The sequence below is a fragment of the Lygodium microphyllum genome, chromosome 9, assembly GCF_053477565.2.
Source record: "Lygodium microphyllum isolate KBCC chromosome 9, Lygodium_microphyllum_v1.1.10, whole genome shotgun sequence".
Taxonomy (NCBI): domain Eukaryota; kingdom Viridiplantae; phylum Streptophyta; class Polypodiopsida; order Schizaeales; family Lygodiaceae; genus Lygodium; species Lygodium microphyllum.
In genome coordinates this window covers 6,843,970-6,863,142 of record NC_141143.1, presented here as the reverse complement: position 1 = coordinate 6,863,142, position 19,173 = coordinate 6,843,970, and the positions used below count along the sequence as shown (strand labels likewise).

Sequence of the window (19,173 nt, the reverse complement as noted above, 5' to 3'; positions counted from 1 at the left end):
TGCATCCTCTGCATTTTCGCTTGAAATGGGGCAACTTTGCGGGGCACTGCTTTTCATGTGGGAAATTGGGGCATTTCATGGCTGAATGCCCTGAAAGGCAACCGTCTTTGGAGGATGCGCAGGTTGTGCTGCCCAAGGATGACATGGTGCTTGATGCCCCGCCCCAGGAAGCCCTTCAGTCACCTCATGTCATGGATAAAGGCAAACAACCAGTCCTGGGTTTGGATTCCCGTCGCACGGACTGGATTGAGGCACGTCCCAAAAAAGGTAAAAAGTTGGATGTAGGCCTGGCAGATCTTGGGCCTACTGCTTCCCAAGATTCCGTGCGCACGTATACGCGCAGAAAAGAAATGGTCACTTCATAGCAGGCTCCGCGCACTACGGCCCCGTCTGCCCCCCGTAAACAGGCTCCAAGGAAAGTCTATACTGACGGTCCCAAAGGCCCTCCTGCTAAGCTGGCGTTTGATACCAAAGGCAATGTGATTACACCCTGGGATCCGCGTTATACCCGCCCCACTCCCAAGGCAGTGGATTTACCCTCTACCTCTAAAGCAGGTCGCCAGAATTCGTTTGCAGTATTGGTTGATTTTCTGGATGAGGGCGTCCTGGATGCTCTCGTGGAAAAGGTGAAATCGAGGCAACAGGTGCCTCATTCCTGACTTCCTTTTTTGAAGATATATGAAGATAGCCACGTGGAATGTGCGAGGCATTTGCTCTCGCCATAAGCAACATGCCATGTGGACCGTCTTGCATGAAAACCAGTGGGATGTATTGTGTGCAGTTGAGCACAAAAGTCACGGTGAAGCAGGAAAAGTTGTGGATTGTCATGGATTCCGTCTGTTTTATGCAGGCACCCATGCTACGCACTATTCGGGCGTGCTGATGATTGTCCATGAGAAATATCAGCCTGTCCTTATTAAAAATGATGTGCAGGGCCGCTTTCTGGTTATCGAAGTCTTATTTGAAGGAGAGATTTTATGGTTATTGGGCCTCTATGCGCCGAATGATCCCGCATCCCGACGGGATCTTTGGTCCACTTTGCAGGCCTCCATGTCACTTGGACGAAGGGGACTTTTGATGGGAGATTTCAATATGTGTATTCACTCTTCTCAGTCCACTTCAGTGTATTCGGTAATGGATGCGCCGGAAAGCCGGGCGTGGAATTCCTTTGCTTTGCACGTACTTAAGCAGGATCTTTGGTCGTGGCTTCACCCTTCTTTTTCAGGGTTCACTTTTCATTCCGCACAATATGCAACTACTTGGTTGCGGCTGGACAGAATCTATATCATGCAGGGGGACGATTTTCTTCCCGAGATGCTGGAAATGAAGGTCTTGCAGCAGTATGCGTTGTCGGATCATTTCCCCCTCCAGCTGGAGATGCGGGCACAATCTATTGCACCTTTTATGCAGTTGCTGAATAGGCTCCCTTTACGTTTCAACTCCTCTTATTTGAAGCATTCAAATTTTCAGGGCTATATGCAGCAATTGATTGAGAGGTTCTTATTGGACTTCGCCTCTGAGGGCTTGCCTTTATTTGCACGGTTGCTCTCTAATGTACAGCGTGTTGCTCGGCAGTATGGGATCCATCATGCCTCGCTTTGTCGCCGTCGTCGATCTGCAGCAGAGGAGTTACTGGCTTTGGTCCGTTCCTTGCTCCTGGATTCCCCAGATGATGATTTTCTGCTGTCATTGGAGAGGCGTTTGGCCCATCTTCTTCAAGTATTTCAGTTGAAATCTTATCAGCAGGCCAAGCTGCATAACTTGACTGACATGTACATTGCAAGATAGTGCCTGCCAGTCTCATAAGTTCTTTCGTGCCTTGCATGCGTCTCCGGCTCGCGACAATATGACCAGACTCCAGGATTCGGAGAGTCGCATGGTCACTGATCCGCAGTCCATTGTCAATATGTGCAGAAATTATTTTATGGAACTTCTTGGTTCTTCTCCCTTGCCTTCTAGCCAGGTTACGCATGCCCGCTCGGTCTTCTATCATCTGGTCCGTCAGCAGGTTCCATTGGATATGCAAGCCACTTTGGAGGCGGATATTTGCGAGGAGGAGGTCATGGATGTTTTGTTGCACCTACCGACGGATAAAAGTCCTAGCTGGGATGGTCTCACTAATGAATTCTTTCAAAGCTCGGCCACGCAGTTGGTGAAGCCATTGGTGGTCATATTTCAACAGGTTTGGGAAACGGGGGTCATGCCCTCCTCATGGAAAGAAGGCCTTATCAAACTGATTCCAAAGGTCCCTTCGCCGTCAAAGCTGCAACACTGGAGACCAATCTCTTTGATGGGCTCCATGTATAAAATCTACTCCAAAGTGCTGGCGAATCGGCTTCACAAGCACCTTCCTGCTATTGTGCATCCTCTCCAATATGGTTTCATTAAGGGCCGCAACATTCTGCATAATATCTTAAATGTGCAAATGGCTATTGACTATGCGCGACACTCCGGTCAGGAAGTGGTATTGATTCAATTGGACTTGGAAAAGGCGTTTGATTATGTGGACTGGTCTTTCATTGCAGATCTCATGTCTGCTATGGGCTTTGGTACCCGAATGTCCCGATTGATCTACACCATTAGTGTTGCGGCTTCATCCAGAGTTATGCTCAATGGTGGGGTTACCGAGCCCTTTGTCCTTGCACGCTCAGTCAGACAGGGTTGTCCTTTGAGTCCTCTCTTCTTTGCCCTGGCGACTCACCCGGTCCTTTCAATGTTATCTTCCATGGCAGATTTTGCTCGGCTGGCAGGGTTGTCTCTTCCTTTGGGCCAGCACTTCATTAGCCAATCGTTGGCTGATGACACCTTTATGATTTTGCAGGCGGACAGGGACAACATTCGCAAGGCATTAGATGTTTGGACGCTTTTTGGTCAGGCCTCTGGGCTTCGCATCAATGCCTTTAAGTCAGCCATTCTCAGTTGCACGGAGCCTGATTTACAGTCATTAGGCTGGCAAGGCCAGGTGGTTTCCCGTGGCTCTATTGTCAGGCATCTTGGATACTCGGGTAGTGGGGGTGGATGTACGGCCAAAGGACCTGCTGGACTGGATTTCACAAAAACTGGCGGCAAAGTTTATGTATTGGAAGTCGCAAGCGTGGCCCTTCCATGTCCGCCTCAAAGTGGCTCAGTCAATTATGCTCCCAATGCTATCGTATTTCCTGCCATTGTTGCCATGGACGCCTACTACTTTGAAGGCTCTCACTCATCCCATCCGTTTCATGCTATGGAAGAAGGATTCACTGCAGGCAAGCATTTCATGGATTTCATGGTCACATACATGTACCCCTAAGCACATGGGTGGTGGAGCTCTTTTGGATGCAGAAAATCATATGCTAGCTCTCCATTGGTCCCTTTTTTGTGCCATGTGTGTGGATCATCACCCGTGGACCATCATAGCCCGTTATTTTCTTGAGGACAGCGGGCTCTGCCATGGTAATACCCGGCTTCGGGCCTCCTGGTGGCATGTCCTTAATGCTGACTCCCGTTTTTCCAGCTCCTCTTCCCCTTTGTTACTGCACTTGGTCGACTCTTGGAAAGTGGTGCTCAAAAAGGCCCGTTGGCACCCGGTAGAGGACCGCTTGCAGACGAACTCCTTTCAGCTGGAATTGTTGGCAGTATCGAGACTACTTTCATGGGAAGATAAACATCAGCTCAGACTGCAATTTAACCGCATGGCCCGTTTAGGTGTGACGTCGGTTGCGGATGCTACCCTTGCCACGCGCAATGTCCTCGTATCCTTTCGGACTGCTAGGCGACTTTTCAAGATCCCACGCGGATACCGTGATTTATGGGGAAAGCTTTCGGCGGAGCTTCAAGGCAGGCAACCCTTTCCTGCCCTGGCTGTGGATCGCCCTTGGCAGGACTGGGACCTTGCAGGCCGGTTGAGTCTGGAAAAGGCCTCTACTAATCAGGTCTATCATCTTCTTATTCGGGATCGCCAATGGCTGGGTGACAAAGCTAATACTGTTTGGGGACTGCGGAAATCGCTGACATGGTGGCAGACAACGCTGATGGAGGGCTGGCTGAATAAGGCACCTTTCAAATGCAAGGTCTTTCTTTGGCGGGTAATGATTGGCGGTCTTCCTCTTGCCTCGGCCCTTGCCAAGCGTCGCATCTCCAATGGCAATTGCTTCTTCTGTACCACTACGGCGGAGTCGGCTCGACATCGTTTTCTTTCTTGCCGGCTCGCCAAGAATATCTGGTTACTCTTGTCGCACATTTGGCGCACTGTGGTGGGCTCCTCGCTAACTCCTTTCGACTGGGTTTTTGTGCGCCCGAAGTATCCCACACCGCCACAGTTGCATATGAAGATATTATTTCACTTTTTCAGATACTGGGAATGCTGGCACATTTGGACCACGCGCAATGCTTTTCTCTTTGATTCGGCCTCTAATGTACTGCGCCATATTGCCAGGCTTAAAGGCCTCTTGCATTGGCAGCTAGATCTCATCCGACACGCCGACTTGCTCCCTCGGGAGGATTTGCTTGCTTGGCATATGGCAATTGCCTCTGGGTCGTTGCCATGATTGGTGTAACTTTTTTAGTGCATTACTACGGGGATTTTCGACATGTTGGCCTAGGGCCCTCGTGCCTCTTGTAATCAGAAAGAGAGAGAGAGAGAGCGAGAGAACTTGTTCACCTGATGGCTTAGTGTCATCAACTATCTTGTAATCAAGTAATCTTGTATTTTTCCGTAATTAATACAATTACCTTTTACGAAAAAAAAAAGAGAGAGAAGAGATGGTATTGAAGGTAGTGATGGTGGTGGTGGTGGTGGAAGAGCTAGCAGCAGCGGTGTCAGCAGTGATGGTGGTGGAAGTGGAAGTGAGTACATCTAAGGGTAGAATATGTGAACTATGTGGAACAAGAATAGAGGGGTTGCCCAGAAAACTCGCTCAAAAACCTTGCTTCTTGCCCTTCCACCATGACTTGAAACTGTGGTACAATTGGGCTCGTCTAAAGGATGGAGAAACTTGAGATGTAAATGAGCAAAAATAATGGGGTTTCAGAATTAGATGACTCAAACAACAAATATATGGATTGTGACTTAGGGGGGGACTGAAACATCTACTAATGAAGCAAAAACCATCAAATTTGACACACTTGAATGTATTATTAAGCAAATAATCATGGACCCAAAGCTGTAAGAGATAGATGTGTTGCTTATAATGAAGGATGTGATACAACTGGATTGTGACTGATCATGGTTGAACATTTAGAGGTTGTGAAGTATGAAAATGCAAGATTGAACCAGACTGAGTCACCATCTTTGTCCAAAGTAGAAATTAGGTTAGAAGTATGATTTCCTAAAGAATGTTGGAGTTAGTTACATCTGGCCTGTCATTGAAGGCGTCTGGCTGGACTAAAGGCTTTCCAATACTCAGAGATAACCGGACCTGTTTAAATACAAACAAGTAGGAAAATACATGTTTAAAATTTAGTTGCGTGTTTTGACAAAGTATGTTCTAATTTCTTGAGAAAATATTAATATGGAATGAATCAGTGCCAAGTCAATAATAACAAAGCAGTGTTTTAGCAGTTTTTTAGGCATATAACCTTAATTCTCGTGAACAAAAAGACCTTTCCGAACAGAAATTTTTAGTGTCTAACCCCAATTTTGATGAACATATAGATATTTTAGAAATGGTTAATGTGTAATCTTTTGAGGCAATGCCACACATTGACAATCACTAATGAACAGGAACATGCACTGACAAGCAAATGAAGGTATGGGTTCCTGTTGGGGATTATTTGTTTTATTTTACATAAAATATTTACTTATTTAAGGTGGCCCTCCATATGCTTCTTGTCACTCCTTGGGTCAGAATCTAACCATGGGCTGATTGCAGGAAATCCTTCTATCATTGGCATGTATTAAACTCTTCCTCTCCATACATCTCAAGTAGTCCTATCTACCAGTTCATAAGCCTTCTCTAAAACAGAACAAGCACTACAAGATTCCTCATGCCCTGAATGCATCAGCAAACCAATTTATGTTTGAATGCATGTGTTCTGACCAACAATTCTTTTCAGAATCAGGTTAAAATAGGATGCAACTGCCAACTTGTGATAGGTGAATGCAGGTAAAGTTTCCAAGCCAGCTGTCTTTCGAGGGGGCCTCTTAACTAGGCTTAATTGGCTTTCTAGCAGGCACTGGATCTTTTGGTAGATCAGCGTCAAAGATCTTGGCAGGGAATTCAAGGTCAAATTCATAGTTGCCATTGCACGAGCTTGGAGATTAGTTATCCCTAACTATAGTTGAAGAGAACAAAAGGCAGCCTCTTCTCTTCGACCACCATTTGAATTCAGAGACTGGCCACACTCTGGGACCAAGGACACATCTCTCTTGGTGACTGTACTCAGGTCATTGCTACAGTGGAATATAGGTTTTCCTTTTCAGGGAATGGAAAACATCCAGCAATAGAGACATCAGGGCCTCATGGGGGCTTCATAATATGAAAAACAAGAGTCCACCTGAACACAACTGAACTCATGCATTTTGCGATCTTTACCTATGGAAATAATCTTTCTTCTTGTGACTCAGTTTGGGACAAAAGTCACACACAATCATGTCATTGTGATTGGTCTTGTTATTTCCTTTCAACTTAAACTAATGTAGAGGGCTTCATGTATAGTTACCGCATTGGAATCTTGCTTGGTTTTCAATCTCTTCTCTTCTTCCAAGAGAGAAGCTTCAACCAACTAGGGAGAAGGCATGTTCATGAGAGTAGTAACCACATGCTCATACTCTTCAGGAAGAGACTTGAGTAAGACACCAATGGCTGTCTTCTTTGTCCTTGAGATCTATACCTGTAAGTTGAGTTAGCAAATCTTTCATGTAGCTCAAATGAAATGCTAAAGAAGACTCTTGAGTGATGCATCTCGAATGAGAACATTGTTTGGAATCTATTGAACTTCCTTCTGACATAGAAGCTCTTCAAAATTGCTCAGCGCAACTGGTCCACAATAATGATGTTGAGATAAGTTGAGTTACAAGGTAGATCAATCAATGATTTTTGACTAGGAAATATGTGCTGAACATGAGTATCAATGCTGTTATAACAGCAGTATACCAAGGGACAAAGAAGTATAATAGAGAAAGAAAGAAAAGAAAGAAAGAAATATTAACGTCTACATCAGGCCAGTGTGGCTTATGAGACAAAATCCAGAGTACATCCATGTCTAATGTCATCTCATCAGTAAGGTAAAGATAACATTACAAATAAGTGGGTGGCCTATGAAACAATACTGAAAATAACTATACGATGGGACTATACTAGGGTTGAACCATGTGTAGTGTTGTTCCATCAATAGAAAAGAAAAGGAAAGGAAAGGAGAACCAGATCTGATAGAACCATGTACAAAAGTGTGGTGGAGACTAAGGGCTGTAGCTGATCTCAAGATTTGCACATGATCTCAGCTATGATGTGGTCCCTAGCTGCTTCACTGATATGCCTAGTGGTGAGTCTTTGGTGTCTCATGATAATGGCTCTAATCCGATTGTGGTGTGGCCTCCTCGGACATGGTCATGTTAGATGGGGTCGTCGTGCTCGACGAAGGGAAATGGCTCTATCCAATGTGACTCCACGGTGTGGCCTGTAAGGTGTTTGGCAGGGTGGCTCTGTCTCTGCTAGGCTGGTAGTATCAATAGGGTCGGCTCTGTAGAAGAAGTCTGTCATTGCTCTCTGTGTGTGTCCCTCTGGATGAGTTGGCCCCTTGTCTCGCAGTAGTGCAGTTCGGCGCCTCTCGAGCTCCAGGAGGAAAAGACCTAGGCATATTTGGTCCTCGTACTCCATGATGCGACGAAGGGGTCCAAATCCATCATAGAAGAGGCAGTGGTACCGTCCTCATATGTCATAGTATACTGTGCATCTGCATATGTAGTGCTCCTCCGTCTTAAGCTCTCGACCACAAAGCTGGCATGTCCTATCCTCTGCTAGGGTATTTGTCCATTTGCCTGTCTCCATTTGAAGCCTATGTGAGGAGGTGCGAATCTGTCCGATAGTAACCCGTACGCTATGGGAGAGATGGGTGTCCATATATGCTGGCCGAATAGTGAAACCATCATTAGAGAGACACAAGAAATGACTCCTGTAGAACTCCATCCTCGATCCTAGAGGGAGTGGTGGATGGATCTATGTCCTTGCTGTCTCAATCCTCAAGATATCAGCTCTGATCACCTGGTTTAGCTCTGATCGACTGAGAGAAAGAGTAGGGCAGTCAAGGCTATAATCCAAAGGTGGAATCCAAACCATGTAGGCTCATCCAATGGCCATATGTGAAAACCAACAGCTCTTCTCGCCTCCTGTTGCTAGTTGTCTAGATGAGGTTAGTGCCAATCTAGAGTATCTATGGCGTGGAAGTTCCCATAGTTTGTGCCAAAAGGTCATTGCCCTGAAGAGTGCCTCCATAACTATAGTTGTTGCCCCTAGCTCTGCTCTGACAATGGGATGTGGGGTGGAGGGCTTACTCCTAATCATATGTGCTATCATCATGATCAATGGCCTTTTCATGCTATCCCAAACATCATAATAATCCCTTTCTACTCCAATTTTATCAGTGAGTGGGCTAAGACGCCTGTGGTACAAGCTGCAACCCCATACCTTTGCTCCATATAGTAATGTAGGTGTGACTAGGGTGTCAAACAGCCAGAGTTTGGTGAGGGGCTTCTGGAACTGTATGTGAGCACATTGACTCTTGAGTGCCCCTAGTGTTGCGTATCCACATGCCAGAAGTGCCTCTGATACCCCTCTTAACAAAAAACGTGGGCCAGAGAAGGTGACTCCCAAATAGACATATTCCCTCACATGCTTCAGTATGTCCCCCCCAAATATGAATTGGTACATAGATCTAGTCACCCATGCTGCTAAAGTATTGAAAACCATGGTTTTGGTCTTCCCAAGGTTCACTGTGAGGTCTTTATCTCTACAGAAGATGTGCAAAGTATCTAGATGGCACTGTAATCCCTTTGGTGAATCTGAAAAGAGAACAATATCATTTGCATTATACACTAATATCGGTATCAGCACCCCATCCATGCTGGCTCCAGCTCCTCCTCCTCGGTCTATGTAATCAAACACTTTCTCTATGTATAGACCAAACAATGTGGGTGAAAGTGGACATCCTTGTTTCACTCCTATGGTACTGTCAATCCTCTTTGATAGCCCCCCAGGTGCTCGTACATGACCTGTCACTGCCTCATATAATACATAGACACCCCATAGTATACCCTCTAGTACTCCAATGTCCTACAATCTTTGCATGATGCGTGTACAAGGGACTGTATCAAAAGCTTTGCGAAAGTCTACAAAGCAACAATAGATCCTCTTGTCTTGGGTGACCCTTCTCAATAATGGCTCTAAGTGTGAGAATATGGTCCAACGTGGTATATCCTTGTCTCAAACCTGCTAATCCTTGTGCTCTCTTGCTTTGCATTTTAGCCTACTCACTGAGTTCATGCTCCAATGTAGATCCATATATATTGGCCAAAGTATAACCGATCATGATAATCTTGTAGTTGCTAGGAATCAGGGGATCACCACTTTTAAATAGTGGAATTATAGTATTGTCTGACCAACTCATAGGGAAACCTTCACATACTACTCTATTGAACATATGTACTAATATGGGTGCTAATATGTCACAAGCATGTGAGAAATGTTCTGCCACTAGTCCATCCTCATCGTGTGCCCTTCCATTTTGTAATCTATAAATTGCATCCCTAACCATTTTCCATGTGATGAAAGACCACTGGCCTACAAGCTTGTGGGGGCTGCATAGGTGGCTGTCCAGGCACGTCATGCAGCTGTCTCCCATAGTCAAGCCAAGCATCTGGTGATGTAATGTGTATGGGGGGTTGTCTTTCATGCAGCATCTTCCATGCGCTTTGGCTATCCCGCCCAAAAATAGCTGATATATCTCTACTTTTGCTTTCGCTAAGTAGTCTTGTTTCTTATTCCACATAAGGCATTTGAAGAATGCCTTTGCTTGGCGATGTGTTTGAGTACCTAGCTCCACTTCTCTCTCTAAGCAAGCTCAGGTGACTCTACACTCATCATCATACCAACTATTTTGGGGAGTAGTAGATCGTGTGGGTCTACATCAGGGCAAGGTGTGTGGGAATGCATACATGGCCGATCCATGTATGGCCTCTGCTAAATCCCTTGTACATTCTTCCAAAGATCTCCTCAAGTCCAATGTATGTAAACAGGTCTGCAGAGAACCACTGTAGATGTATGAGGTGTCTTCTGTAAAGTAGTATTTGGGATGTTTAGGGAGGCATGGTGTTTCATGTTTCATATGTATACAAAAGAGCATGAATGTCAAAATAGCGTGATATGCTGCTATGCCGATTGGTCTCTTAGATATCTTAAAGTTTTGGATGTTTGGTATCAATGCTGGTGAGCCTATCAAGCAATCCACAATACTTGCCCCTCCTTTGTGATTCCAACATGTCAAATTGTCAGATCCTGGCCATTGTGGTAGACCATTAAAGAGAGAGATCCTAATGATAGTGCTGAAATGGCAACTTGAATGGAAACAACTCCAAGTCTGACTATTTAGTCTCTAGCTCACAATGAAGCTAGAATTTTGCCAAGTCTTTTTAGACACAAGTCCTTTACTTGATAGGTCACAAATGGACTAAGATTTCTCAGAGAATAATGTTGTGGATGAGGAGTATGGGTCGCTCCAACTTGGCATTTTCAGATCTTCCCTTTTGTTGTAATGCTTCCCTTTGTTTCTCTAAGAAAGAAATTGCCTTTGTCCAAACCCTCTTTAACAAGAAATGCAGTACTAAATGGGCTTTAGTATGAGCTATCAATATCCTTGATTGGATCTCTGGTTTGGAAGATACGACGTCTTCACTTACAAGTGGTTATCCAGAGAAAGTTGGTACCTGTTCAGAAAACACAGCATTACCCAACCTCAAATAGGTCAAATGACTCCATAAAAGTAGTAAGCAGGTGTGCCTTATGGTGATAATACCTCTTTAGTTGATGGATTCAAGAGATTTGTCTTCCATTTTTCTGTAGATGACTTCTACTGACAGGGAATGCTGCTAGCCTCCAGGCTGAGAGCACATCGAAGCTAGAGTAGTAATGTAGGTGACTTTTGAGGCAGCTATGGCACTATTTATAGAATCATTTGTGGCACAAAGAAGCTTTGTTCAGGCTGACATGAAGATGCACATTTATAGCAGATAAAGAGCCAGAATAGGGCACTATTTTCAGCATGATTGTGGACAGTCAGGGCTGCTCATTCTAGCTCAAAGATGGCAGCCCTAGATTACTTCAGAGAGAATGACTGTGAGGAGTATAGGAGTACCCTTGGCAGTAGTCAAAGAAGCCCACTTGGTTCCAAGAATGACAGCCCTAGATTGCTTTAGAAAGAAAGAAAAGAAAAATCTATTAACATCTCTAGAAGGCTAGGATGGCCTATGAGACCATAACCAATACAATTGGTATCATCATCTCTCATCGAGAAGAAAAACAAAATTATTTCTAGATCTACATGATAAACTGAAATGAGAAATGAAAAATTAGGAAAGAGTACAGAGTATCTCCCTCTCAATCTATGGAATCCACCAAAACTGTGCCAGCTATCTCCGACTGAATCAGCGTGGTAATCTTCATTTGTAGCGAGCAATCATGGCACAAATGTGTCGCATATGAGCATGCCTACGTTGCCGAGCAGGTACCCTAGGGCGTCATACTCTGCATAATGCTGTAGCTTTGTTTACTGTGATGCCACCTGATCATGTCCCTTGATGGCGCCTGTCTGTAGGAGAGATGTAGTGTCTAAGGTGAAAGAGGCCGGGGGGTTAGCCATACTGAAAAATTCTGTAACTACTCTCTAGAGGGGTGGATGTGGCTGGGATTTTGACTCCGATCCCGTAACAATGCTACTTTGCGCCGTTGAAGCTCCAATAAGAAAAGACCCAGACATCTCTAGTCCTCATAGTCCACACCTGTCTCAATGGTCCAAAACCCTCCTTAAAGAGGCAACGGTAGTGGCCTCGGATATCATAGTATACAATACATCTACAAATGTAGTATTCCTCCGTCTTTGGTTCCCATTTGCAAAGCTGGCATATCCTCTCATTTGCTACAACATGACTCCATCGATCTGTCTCAATCATTAGCTGATGTGATGAGGTGCGGATCTGCCCAATAGCAACTTGAAGCCCATGAGAGAGTTGAGCATCCATATATCTTGGCCTCACTATGAAACCGTCATGGGAAAGCTACAAGAAGTGACATTGGTATTGTGCCATCTTTGTGCCTAATGGGAAAGGGGGCTTGGACCAAGTCCTCTCAGAGAGAATGACAGTGAGTAACATAGGAGTACCCTATGCAGTAGTCAAAGCAGTCCACTTGGCAAGAATCAAGACCTTCAATTGCTCTAACATACCATATTGAGAGATTAAGAAAAATAAGAGAAAAGAAGCTTGCACAAAGATGAATCCAAAAGGATGCATACTCTAAATAGTTTATTCAAAATGAGGGTACCTTTATAAAGGGAAATTACAAAATGGTTTTTGCTGATGCTTTTGGAGAGTGGATTTGACCTTAGTGACAAGTAGGTGAATCTCCTAAACTTGTGCCAATGGTACTTCTAGACACTCTACATAGCGTGTTATGAGACCTAGGAGACCACATGGATTCTCAGCCTAGGGGCCTCAAGAGGTTGGACAAGTGGACATAACTCATTATATATGTCTACTAGGATCCACAATTAGACCTCTAGGCGATAGAGATAGAGAGATAGTGCACTAGACTAATAAGAGAGTGGTTAAGAAGAGTATGAGTAGACATTTGATGGTCCCCTTTCCTAAGGAACACACACATGCTTTACTAGTCCTACATGCCTAGCGGATGATGGATTGGACAAGGCGTTCTTCTTGAGCTACTCGGACTTGGTCACCACAGGACTTCTTGCGACATTTTGATTATGGCATGGGGAGATATGCTAGAAAGGGCGTTTGAGAGATTGATTCACCTCATCCCAAAAGGCAATGGAGATAGGTTGGAGATTACTCAATGGGGCCAATCACTTGGAATGACATATAAGATCCTTGCTATAGTGATCAGTCTTAGACTATCTCTTCTCAATATAACCTACCCACATAGGTTTTGTTTGGTAGTGTAGTATCCTAATTAAAATGTTTTCCTTCTAGGAATCCGTAACTCTTGTGAGGTCCAAAAGACAAACTTTTGGCATTGTTTCTCTACTTTGAGAAGGCTTATGATAAAGTTGATGGGGAGTTTTTTGGGAGGGCATCATGCTAAGGATGGGTTTTCCAAAGTAGTGGGTCAAAGGTGTAGGGATTCTCTATTCTCAGCCCATAGCTAGGTTCTTGTCAGTGGTCCCAAAGGTGACAAATGTAGTATTTAGAGGCCATTGAGAAAGGACTACCCCCTTGCATGTCTTCTTTTTCTGTTTGTAGAAGAGGACATGAACTCTGTTTTGAAGTATAGATCAACAAGTACACATGGTGTTAGACTGTCCATTCCAGAATTTGAGGAGCTTTTACATGTAGAGTTTGCTGATGACAGAGGTTCTTACTTGGATGGAGATGAGGAGAGATTAAGCCTCAACAGCTCTTACGAATTGGTACAAGATCCTGAGAATTTTGGTTTCAGACACTCAACAATGAGATTGGAGACCACATGAGAATTTCACTTTGATTCACCATGGAAACTCTGTGAGACACCTTGCTTGCCATGTGACCATTGATATCACCTCAAAGTAGCTGGCACTTTTATTCTTGAGCATCACGAAAGTCAGCTGGATCATTCAGCCCAAATCTGGATGTAGTTTGGGGATCATGAAACCTGATAGTTAGAGTAGAGATTTGATGGTGAAGCTCCTTGTGAGGAGTCTTCTTCTAGGCAAGTATCTGTGGAATAAGTTATTACTATGGAGATTAAAGACTATTGTTCCTACTGATGGGCATTAGTAGTCAAAGGGTGCTAATATGTGCTATCGTCTTACAGATGGTTGCTAGCAACCTTCACATAGAGATGGGGACTACGTCTTGGACATTTTTGCAGGCTGTGGAGGACTGGGAAAAGCATGCACTGAAATGCACTGCTATCGCATGTGCCTTGAGGGAGACTTCAGTGCATACAATCAAAGCCTTGTACATGTGGCATGCCAGCACCCTTCAGATCATAGTGATGATGAGTACTGCTATGAATCAATCTGTTATTGGTAATATAAATTGCTTTGCATTTGAAAAACCACCATCAAGTTACGGAAAATGAGCAATTTCTACTGAATGTTTTACTGATGAAATGTTTTAGTTTGCAACATTTTGCATACCCATTTCACTTCAAGGAAAAAGTGCAATTTTTAATCAAAACTTATAGAATATATGTGTTTTAAAGGTGCTATTCTGCCATTTCATGAGGCATTTCACTTAGAACCTACCCAAGGATGAAACATTTCATGCTAAAATGCGAAATTTTAGGGGTGTTATATTTTGCGGTTACCTCCCTCAATGGAGGACCATGGCAGGCTAGCATTCACAAGATTTTTCAGCACACCTGCACTATTGGACCTGGGAATGGTTTTCAGGTCAAATTTTCTGCTACTATTATCTAGGATTTGAGATAAATAAATACAAGGACTTCAAAAGATTGATCTGTGCACTATTGATGAGGAGATGAGACCACCTCTTTTCTTTACCAGCTACTCAGAGGTTCTATTTGCAAGGAGATTCTGTAGTGGGAAAGTGGCTTCTGTTTCTTGTGCTATCAGCTTAGTCATAGAGAGAGGCTTTGTGGCATGAAAGGGGCTAGAGACATCATGGAAAGCAGTAGGGAGGTGGTACTCCTACAGTAGAGGGTTAAGATGGATGCCTCAGAGGGGACATTCTTCTTGCAATGGTTGGCTACTGGTGTAAAGAGTGTTTACCTTCTCCAATTTCAATACATGAGGAAGGTAGACTTGAGAGAGGATTTGGATCAGTCATAGTTCACAAGATGCTCTCAACAGACGATTAGGGTTGTGGCTCATTGTGCCAAGACTTCGTATTTGGACTTGGAGCATGAGACATGCATGATGGATTGTTGGAAATATTTAGCAATGGAAGGAGACATCTTCAAAGATTACATGGGACCCTAGGGAGTAGGTTTGGAGAGATCCATTTCTAGAAACATCTAGGAATGTCACCTTCTTTGGATATAGTATTAGATTGGGGAGGAGAATCTAGATAAGCTGGATTAGAGTGATATGAACATGACCCAACATTGGACTGCACATGATATTCACCTTTCCTTGTTGACTTTTGGAGGAGTTGGAGGACAGCTATAGACCTGGAATATTTCACTCTTTCTGCAGTTATTAGTGCACAAGAGTCTAGCAGTTGATCTTGACTTGGTTGTTGCACAGAGGCTGTCCCTTGAGTTAGATACCAAGAGCCAGAGGACCATGCTATAGATCTAATTGACACATCCATTGCAAAGACTCCAACATTTGGACAGAGATTGTCCATAATCTCTAGGGGAGATGGTCCATGGGAGAGGATACAAGGTGGTTGGAAGACTATGACAAGGGGGAGAGATGCTTTTCTCTGGGCCTAGGATTCTGACTGATTCTGGCACTTTATTTCATTGTCCGCCACACATGGTTTGGCACTACAGACCTTTTGATTGGTTATCCACTCAAGCCTCATAATATACTTCCCCATTGTTGTATACCTTTTGTTTTGAAAGTTCCTTATATGGGATTTATCAATAGAATCATTCTTCCCTCTGAAAAAGAAAAAGTTAGCAGATGGGAGAGAGCTACATGTGAGTGCCCTCGTCTCTAAAAGGAATTCCTGAAAAGGACCTCACACCTGCCCAAGTGGCACACTGAAAAGAGCATATGCCCCTAGTTCTAGAAGAATGCAAGGACGGGAAGTGGGCAGTACACTGAGATGGCAGGGTGATCATTCAGGAGGCAGGCCTACATAATGGTATGCGGCTTATGGGACCTTGAAGAGCTCAATCTGGAACTGCAGCGAAGCTTTATGACTTGATGCAGGAGTATTTTGAGGACAAAACTAAACAGAGGATATTTGCCATGTATACATAAACACATATGTGCAGAAAGTACAGTACCATAGGTTCATAAGAGATCTGGTGGTGTATCTGGCAGAGCAAAAAGCAGTGACACTAGGGCAACCAGAGGCTTAGCTAGTGGATACTGGAGATGTGCAAGGGTGGCTGGAGGAGGATGAAGAAAGCAAAGACAACAAGTAAGGATGATGATGTTGGTGGAGGTGGTACCTGCTGAAGCAGAGGAGGCACAAAGGTGGACAGAGCAGACTTGGGCTCGCTAATTGTGTCAAGGAAGGAGACGACACATTTAATCTTGGTGGTAATAGAAGCCTACAGGTAATCTGAGAGATGAGGAAGGATTTATCAATAGTGATAGTATTTTTTATAATGTGATAAAGCTCCTGTAATACTTAAAAGAAAACACTGCAACCAATTTGTAAAAAGGAATTGAGTGCATCGGCTATGTGAGATGGGGAGGATCGAAGCTTAGCTGAGAGTACACAATTGGCAGTGAAGAGAGTGAGAGAGTGAAGACACAACACCCAAGGCAAATTACCAATAGTGTAATGCAAGTACAAAGTACAACCCTTAAACCTTAGGGTTGTTAATATACGTTCACACCCGAAAGGTGTAAAACACGATAAGTGGCCGAACTGTGTAACATAAGCACATAAAATAAAAGAGAATATAACTGGGGGAAAAAACCTCTTATAAGGAGAGTAAAAAGTGCCCCAGTGTCCTATTGCGAATCACCAACACTCCTTTGTGAGGGTACGAGTGAGTCAAACCCAACAAACCCCCTAAGTAAAAAGTGATCAGCATATAAGGATCATCCACCAAAGGAGATCAAATTTAAAGCATTGTGAAATGGTTCAAATTTGTCATGAGGAAGAGCTTTGGTGAAGATGTCTGCCACATTACTATCGGTAGGACAATAGACAAGGTTGATATCCCTTGCATGTAGCCTCTCTCTGACAAAGTGATAATGTATCTCAATGTGTTTCGTGTGTGCATGAAAAGACGGGTTCCGTGCTACTACAATGGCACTTTGATTGTTAGTAAACAAAAGAGTAGGCTTCATGATAGATACATGAAGATCAACGAGCAAACATCTCAACCATACGTACTTAACTATGGTAGTGAAAGCTGCCTTGTATTCAGCTTCACAAGACAATGTTGCAACAATGGATTATTTCTTACTAAGCCAAGAGATGTAAGATGAGCCAAGAAAGAAACAATTTCCACTCGTAGAGTGACGTGAATCACAATCACCAGCCCAATCTGAATCACTGTAACCACGTAGTTGCAATGGTCCCCCCTTGGCATAAAGCAGTCCAAGAGTCCAAGTAACTTGCAAGTAATGAAAAACATGCTTCACAGCTTGCCAATGTGACATGCATGGGTTGTGTATATATCTACTCAAGGCTGAAACTGCAAGGTCAATATCTAGCCTTGTGTTGCATAAATATATGAGACATCCAACTGCTAGAGCGTATGTATGGATGTCAAATAAATCATTGTCATCATGCAAGGATAGCTTGAGTCTAGTCTCCATCGGTGTGCAAATTGGCTTGCAATCTTGTAAGCCAAACCTCTCAAGAAGTCTACCAATATGTTTGGATAGTGACAATCCAATGCCTTTAGCATTATGAATGAATTGAATGCTCAAATAGAAGTACAAAGGCCCTAAGTCTGACATCTCAAAAGTTCTCTGTAAAATTTTCTTGAATGCTGAAATCCGATCAGCATGTGTCCCTGTGAGTAGAAGATCATCTACATAAAGACATATGACCAACAAAAATCCCCCCCTCTTTACATATGTAAAGAGTAGACTCCGATGAGATGTTAATGAACCCTTGGCCGAGTAAAAAGCCATCAATTTTTGCATACCAAGCTCGGGGAGCTTGCTTTAAACCATACAAAGCCTTTTTCAGCTTATATACCAAGTCTTCAGATCCCTCAAAAACTACAAAACCAATGGGCTGCTATACATACATTTCTTCTTGAAGTTCCCCATATAAAAATGTAGTCTTAATATCAAGTTGAGCATAGTCCAACCGTGATGGGCAGCCAAAGCAATCATAGACCCAATGGTAGATATACGGGATATAGGAGCAAATGTCTCCTCATAGTCAATGCCTTTGTTTTATGTGTAGCCTTTGGCCACAAGCCTGGCTTTATACTTATCAATGGATCCATCCGCATGTCTTTTCAGCTTAAAGGCCCACTTTGTACCAATGGCTTTCCTTCCAACAAGAAATGTCACTAAATCCCATATTTGATTCTTTATGATAGAATAAGATTTAGCTTGGATTGATGCCATCCAATGCACAATTTGTTCTACATCCTCAAAACATTTAGGCTCCTCATCATCAAGTGTGTGTGCTGCCATAATAAACTCCATTGTATTAGCATGATCATGCAAATGAGCTTGTCTTCTAGTACGACTAGCAATAGGAGCATCCAAATGACTATCTTTCATAGTCTGCAAGTACTATCTAGGATTCTGCCTAGCTTCTTGATTGTGTACAAGCTCCTATTGATTGAACCTCAAATTCATCATCTTGCAAAATATTTAGATCAGCCATAGGCTGAATTTCTGCATTGCTCAATGGAGTAGCTGGTTAAACATTGTGTTCATTTACTGAAGCTCCAGTTGTATCACCAAAAGAAATGGGTAGCAGCCCTTCAAACACATCATTTGCAGCTTGATATGTGTTCAAAACCAACCAGGGATAATTCTGATTTTTCATCAAAGAACACATCCCCTACTGACAAAGACTTTCTTGGAAACACGATCATGTAGTCTATATCCTTTGCTCTCACTGCTGTACCCTACAAAAATGTATTTAACAGCCTTATTGTCCAACTTTTTTCTTAGTACTTTGGGAATATGAGCATACGCAAGACACCCAAAAGTACGAAAAATGACAACTGAAGGTTTTTGGCTATTCCAAGCCTCAAAAGGTGTAAAACTTTTTAATGCCTTGGTAGGGTACCTGTTTAAAACATGGCAAGCACATGTAACTGCTTCCGTCCAAAAACCATGTGGCAAACTCTTAGCTTTCAGCATACATCTGGCCATCTCCATGAGTGACCTATTCTTCCTTTCTGCAACTCCATT

The 19,173-nt window shown here is 43.5% G+C and overlaps 1 protein-coding gene across 14 annotated transcripts in view; it reads right to left on the bottom strand.

Moving 5' to 3' along the window:
* LOC148030783 (uncharacterized) overlaps positions 1-19,173 on the bottom strand; it is a 385,751-nt gene that overhangs the window by 79,916 nt on the left and 286,662 nt on the right. For 13 of the 14 annotated variants that reach the window (XM_087684297.1, XM_087684298.1, XM_087684294.1 and 10 more), the window contains exon 25: positions 5,331-5,396. The exons of the other annotated variant lie outside the window; for it this stretch is intronic. In XM_087684297.1, coding sequence (XP_087540423.1) covers positions 5,331-5,396 — 66 coding nt within the window. The remainder of the gene's footprint in view (positions 1-5,330; positions 5,397-19,173) is intronic. 14 annotated transcript variants of the gene reach the window in all.